At 35.8% G+C, this 7,292-nt stretch overlaps 1 protein-coding gene across 1 annotated transcript; it reads right to left on the bottom strand.

Moving 5' to 3' along the window:
- Positions 1–1,731: 1,731 nt before the first annotated feature.
- On the bottom strand, positions 1,732–6,248 carry mmp20b (matrix metallopeptidase 20b (enamelysin)). Its single transcript, XM_039670401.2, has 10 exons — positions 5,893–6,248; positions 5,027–5,265; positions 4,785–4,933; positions 4,577–4,702; positions 4,292–4,450; positions 3,989–4,160; positions 2,872–3,005; positions 2,630–2,786; positions 2,447–2,550; positions 1,732–2,366 (listed from the first exon to the last, which is right to left on the bottom strand). Exons 1-10 carry the CDS (start codon positions 6,010–6,012, stop codon positions 2,266–2,268), a joined length of 1,461 nt encoding a protein of 486 aa, XP_039526335.1. The 5' UTR covers positions 6,013–6,248; the 3' UTR covers positions 1,732–2,265.
- Between the last annotated feature and the right edge of the window lie 1,044 nt (positions 6,249–7,292).

Genomic DNA, 7,292 nt, shown 5'->3' with positions numbered 1-7,292 from the left:
TTGGTGCTGATTGGCCCAAGAGGAGTCCTGTGCGCCAATGAATGCTATATATCGATCTGCAATCGAGCATTGCTCTTCCTTCATTCTCCAACTACCCGCATGTCTGTCTCAGTAACTTGAAATTGAATTTGAGAACTGAATGTGAAGATAATTTTCAGTGAGGATGAAATTTTATTGGACTTCAGTTCCAAATAAATAAATTCAATTTCAAATCATACAATTCAGATTCAGTTTTTGAATAAATTCAATTTTAATTAAACAATACAATTTCAAATTAAGTGATTTAATTTCAGTTTTTCAATGCAATTATTCAAGTTTAGCCATTCAAATTCAAATATAAATGGTTCATATTCAGTTTCTGGTGGCACATATTTCAGCCCATATACATTTTACAAAAGACATGCTGCAACCCGAGAGACTCCATGAGAGGAATAACAAACAAACAAAATCCTTAGGCTTTAGTCACTAGTTGTCACAATAACACTAGAACCTATTAAAAAACAAGACAAAATTTTCGAAGGAATATACAAATTTGGATGATAACCACTGATCTATATAGGCTAGTCATTATATAGATCAGTGATAATAACGCTCTAAATGTATAAGTAAGAGGTAACTATGCCGGACCTGTAAGTGATGGTGTTGCTCTTCCATTTGGACCGTCCATGATAAACGCTGAAGTTCTCCACATCGGGTACTCCACATCTGGCCTCTTTCACCACGTGCACAGTTTTCTGATCCAGAAGACCACTTTCCTTCAGGTCAAAGAAATGCTGCATTACTCTGATCTTCACCTTCATGAGTTCTGCATGCCTTTTACTGCGACTGCGCATCTTCAGCTGATGTTCGTGTGGGAGTTGTTCCAGTCAGAAAATCAGCTTTAGTCTCTAGACTTTCAAAATTAGCATTTCAAATGAACATAGATAGGCTAATTATTATCAACAAATAAATATATTAAATTAGGCTTACAAATAATTGTTTATTAATTATTTTATTACTTTTACTGTCCAGTTAAAAACATACTAATACTAATATAAGTATTACTAGCCTGGGTTTACATACTGCCATACTGCCTGATATCATTCACGCTGCAATGTCAATGAGACGTGGTCTGACGTTAGCCAGGCTAAAGTATTACATGAATTTGTTAAATTAATTAGAAATTATAATTAGCATGTATTTTTAATTATTAAATAATCATGAATAATTATAATCACTGATATTATTATGAAGTATTCATGTAGATGTATTTAAAGTACAACTCAAGACATTCATTTGCCATGGCCTATTCATCGTTTTAATGATCCTTTTTTTATTCATCAAAAATCTTACTGAGATGATGTAAAGCACATTGGTCAACATGTGTTGTTTTAATAGTGCTATAGAAATAAAAGTGACATTGACATTCACTAAAGGATTTTTTTTACATGATGTTGCACCATGTACACCAAATGTAGCTATCTTTGAAACATTAGTTATATGACACTAATGCAATTTTTCTAATACAAATCAAAGATGATCAGTGAAGTAAAAGATGTTGGATATGCACAACCAGCTCATTTTGAACATGGCACACTCATGTTCTCGCTTTTATGTCTGTGTCTTATACAACTCAAGCATACCTTAAGGTAGTAATCGATCACGTGGGACCCGGGCCCTCGACAAGAATTTACTGTCAGGTATTTAGTGGCTTTTGTGGATGGCTTTTGTCATCCACAAAATGAGGTCACGTCTAGCTTTTCATCAGAAGTATTAGTGGGTTTATGGAGGAGTGAAGAGGATTATGATTGTGACATGACTTGTAGTAATGATTTTATATACTGTTCATTTTGGATATTCTTAAAAGTTAATTTAGCATGAAAAGCAAGTAGAAGTACTTTTCACTTTTGCAATCATAAATACAAGCCGATTAGTGCATATTCAGGCTAAATACTTTGGTCAGACATGCAAGTTGCAAGCAAGTTATTTTCAAGTTATTTTTAGAAGTAATGATACAGTCATTCACTTTTGATTATCATTTTGTTGTCAGATGAAAATTTTAATTTATATCACATTGTAACTCTTTTGATATATTTGCATATTAAAAATATTCCAAAGACAAACAGTAGATGCATTTATCACATGAAATTCAATGCAATTCAATACAACATAATTAATACCATCTTTACAGGTGAAGTGTGTCATTTCTAAACCACTTCAGTGGCACTAAACAAAGAATCGCAAAAATAAGATTTAGGAACTATATAGGTGTATAATAAATATCCATTAACATCCAAGCCAGGAAGGTGTTTTATCTGCTCCAATAATTTCCTTATGTTTGACGTCATATTTATACACATCTGAGCCAACAAAGAAATGAAGACAACCTGAAAAAGTACAGTGATGGATAAAAGTTATATGACAGCAGAAAATACAGATACATTATAGAAGTCAATCTAATACGCACCATCCTTGTAAATGGCTGCACTTATGGGTCCACTTATTCCTGGGAAATCATGAGAAATGTTCCGCGGGCTTGAGTCATCCATTGTCTTGTTGTGTTCGTTATACCTGAGAAAAAGCATTTTCAATGTCATTCACATTAAAGCTGATATTGGTGATACATTGCTATGGTCTCTCTAGGGTTCACCTCCAGTACTGATGTTGGGTGAAGAATAGGGTGTGTACAGTTTTGTGAATGTGGACCGCAGCATCTATCTGCTCTACCCATGACGGGAACCCCAGACTGCTGATGTTTTTCGCTCTGCCTTTTACTTGGGATCCTTTCACTGTCCAGAAAATCGTACCTGTGTTGAAGTAGCACTGAGAATTAATGTTGTTTTAAATCTTGAAGGCAATACAGAGATGCACAATGTAAAACCATGTCTGTACCGTTGAACAGATATGCTGTTGACCGCTGTGGGACCCAATAAGCAGCGTCAATCTGACAATCAATTTTTGGCATAAAATTGCTGATGGGGCCTTCCTTTATATCATTTTGATTGTTGTGCTTGATCCACAAGTACCTAAAAGGATAAAAAGAGTTATATGTAATTTAATAATCCTATGTAATAAAAACTATGTATGTGATAGCTTATATATAAATCCATGGTCCTCACTGCAGAACATGAAATCCACGGGGAGGAGTCGGATCCTGATCCCTAAACCCACCCCTAAGCCTACCCAACTCCACCCCTCAGATCTGGATCCAACTCCGGCCCCTGGATCTCGTGTACTGCAATGAGGTGCTACTGAGAAGTTTGGTAGATATATTTGACACACTGTAATATTATGGCACCATGGACGCTTGTTTCTATTAATTTTTTTTTAAAATTGTGAGCAGTTTAAAAGTAATTTAAATAGTCATAATTGTGAAATATAAAGTCACAATGGTAAATATTTGCAATTGTGAGAAATGTAGACACAATTATGAGATATAAAAACACAATTGTGAAATATAAAGTCACAATGGTAAATATTTGCAATTGTTAGAAATATAAACACAATTATGAGATATAAAAACACAATTGCGAGAAATAAAGTCGTAATAGTGAAATAAAGTTACAGTTGTAAAAAACACTTGTAATTGTGAGAAAGTTGCAATAGGAAAGAGATACAACTACAAGAAAAACACAACTGTGAGATATAAAGTTGTAATTATAAGAAATAAATTTGCAACTGTGAGAAATAGAGTCATAATTGTGAGATATAGTCTGAATTGTAAAGAAAACTTGATCTTCACAAGAGAAATATAGAAAAAAAATATGAGATAAAGTTGTAATTGTGAAATATAAATAGAAATAAGAAATAAAGTCCCAAAAACAAGAAGAACTTTGAGATACAAACTGTGAGATATAAAGTTGCTAATGTTGAAGATGAAGTTGAAATTGCGAAACAAAAGTCAAACAAACAGAAGATTAATATACTTCATAAGCTCATTTTCATTCTCTCTCTCTTTTTTTAACAAAATGGATTTTATGTGGTAGCCAACACTATGTGATCAACATACTTGTCCCTGAAGAAGAAAATAGCCTCTCCTACAGTAGTCACAGCATCAAAAGTCAGATCGGGATTACATTTGTCCTTGAATGACACAGGGAAATACGAACCGCTGAACCAGGGGTTGCTGGGATAGCCCCAGCTAAATCTTGAAGATGGAATGGGCCTTTTGTCCCTTGGCCCTGTTGGAGGAAAAAAAAAAAAAAACACAGACATGTGATCTCTCATATAAATGTAGAAACTGAACATCGCCTCTGTTCCCACAATATTACAATTTCATAGTCATAGACTTTGAAACATGATTTATTTTTACCATAGAGTGCGTTGATGTTTATGATATCTTCACTGGAGAGCAGATTTTGTGTTTTACTATGTTTATATGTCGGATACATCACAGATTCTGGGTTTTGCGAATGTTTCAAACCAAGTGCATGACCAAACTCGTGTGCAGCTACCACATACAGGTTAAATCCTGAACGAAAAAAAAGAGAGAAAACAAGTTAACTGTTTTCTTTTTAATACCAAGCCCTATATTATTTAAATATGTCTATACAAATAATACAAATTAAATTAAAATAAAAGAAAGTAAATACATTACTTTTGAACCCAGCTGTCCATGTTTCAGCTTCATCAAAATGAACGTCCCCACCGATCCCTTCCCCTGGGCCAAAAGCATGGGCCAGCGTGCCGTCTGGACCATCAAATGGAAAGGAGTCGCCATGTTCTAGATATTGATTACAAAATAAATGAAATGGCAGATGAAAAACGTTGTCTTCAAGAGTAAATGTGCATATATGCTAACTTACCGTTTCCAACAAAATCCACCATGATGTCCGCCTGGTGAGAATATGACCTCAGGAAAGTGAGAGGGCTGGCCTTTGCCCATGCATCCACAGCCGACGCGATAAGAGCGTCCACTGTATTCACTGGCAAGTCACTGGTGTACCTCCCAACACTGTAAGATTGTGCTGTTTACATCACCATATATGTATATATAATCAAAATGAAGAGCATTTTATGTAACATACATAAGTTAAATGTTTTTTACCCATAAGTGATGATGTTTTTCTTCCACCTGCTTCCACGTCTGTGACTGTAATCCTCCACATCTGAGACACCACATCGAGGAGTCCTCATGACAGCGAGGGTTTCTGGGTTCAGGGTTCCTGTCCTATTCAGCTCAAAAAAGCTCTGCATATCCTTCAATTTGGACGAGAAAGAGGGACGACTCCTCCTCCTGCGGCCTGCAGGGTCCGCTTGGAAACTGTAGAAGTGCTGCAGGTATTTCTGCAAGAAAACAGAGATGGTCCTCACTGCAGAACACAAAATCCAGGGGGAGGAGTTGGATTCAGATCCTTACATATACCTAAACCTGCCCATCTCCGCCCCCTGATCCCTAACCTCACTCCTAATCCTACCCATCTCCGCCCCCTGGTCCCTATCCCCACCCCTAATCCTACCCAACTCTGCCCCCTGGATCTCGCGTACTGCAATGAGGTGCTACTGGGAAAACGTGCAGGAACCACCATAGGAAGTATCAACTATTGTCTTTTCCCCCTCCGTTATTGTGTTTAACCCACTTCATAAGCTTCATTTTTAACTTATGATTTTAGGATAGGAAAAAATCTGTTGCATTTGTATATTTTCATTGTTTTACACCAAAGTGTTCTTTGACATGTTCAATTGCAAACATTCACATTAGACAAAAACAAATAAAATTGTATTTTAGCTCATGTATGCATGAATAGATTGATTGAATAAAACACACCAGTTACTAATGAAATACTTGACAGAGAGAATGGACGATGACAGAAAATCTCTCATAGAATTGTGGATTTTCCCTTGAACAAACAAATAAACATGGGTTACAGTACTAACCCAGTTGAATTTAAAAGGTACAAATGCAGGACTTACTGTTGCCAGGGACAGGTCATTCTGAGCAGGTACCGATCCATCATCTTCAAGTGGTAAAGGTACTGGATGATACTGACCAAAAATGCCAAAGGCACAAACTAGACAGAGCAAAACATGCATCTCCCCTCTACAGACCACAGAAGCTTCTGAATATGGCCAGTCCAAGGAGACATTGAAAGTCTTAGCTGATGTGAACCCTTTTTAACGTGACTCAAACAACGCCAAAACCAGTAAAACCTCAAGCTTAGGGAGTGGTTTGCTCTGGTCAAGAAAAGAGGGATCCTTTGTAAGAGGGACGTGTCAAATTATAGACATCAAAGGAGGCATTTACCTAAAACAAAAAAACAATTCCTAGATTTCACATGGGATTGTCTGAGTGATATCCATTATCCTGCAGTATTTCATGGCCAATGAAATGTATCTCCATCATCTGCTGTTTGTTGGCGAGAATAGAATAAATAAATATAAAAACATCTGGAAAATGTTTTTTTCCTCCCCCATAAATAACCCTAATATCAACGATGTTTTGTACACTGGAGTGTTACATGTTGTATATCTGGTGATCTGGACCATTTAGCCTATTCATGATGTGGAGTTATTTCCTTTCCTTGAGAATCTGGCAGAAGTCTAATTGTGTAAATATTTTTGTGTTTTGTTTTCTTTACTTGAATTTAAATGCTTTCATAGTTTTGAGACCAATCAGAGAGTCATAGTATTCAGTATTCAATTCATAGTAGCCATGTCTTTGAAGGTTTATAAGTTATAGTTAATAAATGTAAAATAAATGCGATCCTGACAATTGCACTCCATCAAACTGCTCATCCACAGGTGATACTTTCATTGTATTTCACCATGAATTCACTCACTCATTTCATAAAAACACAACTATCACAAATTTTGGGGTCTATGTTATCAACTAGTGAAAATGACTGCATTGTTAAGACGTTAATATTAATGTTATTGTAAGTTTGTATATACCTTTTTTTTGGCGAGTATGCATAATAAGCAGAATAATGTTCAGCCAGGTATTATGGCAAAATAAACTTTTGCCATAAGAAGCAGCCAACCATACATTATTTATTACACTTAATTAACCAAGTATTAGTAATGCTTCCATAGTTTTGAGGTCTTTATCATTCCATTTTCTGTTCCATTTCTATGTACTTGAGATGTCTCAAGTCATTCTTCAGTGTTGGATTCTTGTAAAGCAGCCATTGCATAAAACCCACTATAAATGCTTTTGTGCTAAAATGGGTAGCCTGAATGAGTAGGAGGACAGTATTTAAAGAAGCATGTAATTTTAAGTTACAGTCCAAGAAATGTCAAAGAATGTTTGTAGCAGATTGTAATTGTGGGCTTACTGCCTTTCTGCCATACAATGCTAAAGTGGCTAATTGTAA

This window comes from Pimephales promelas, chromosome 16 (genome assembly GCF_988280905.1).
Source record: "Pimephales promelas chromosome 16, fPimPro1.hap1.1, whole genome shotgun sequence".
Classification (NCBI taxonomy): Eukaryota; Metazoa; Chordata; class Actinopteri; order Cypriniformes; family Leuciscidae; genus Pimephales; species Pimephales promelas.
The sequence above is the reverse complement of the archived record's forward strand: the minus strand, read 5'-3'. Positions and strand labels throughout refer to the sequence as shown.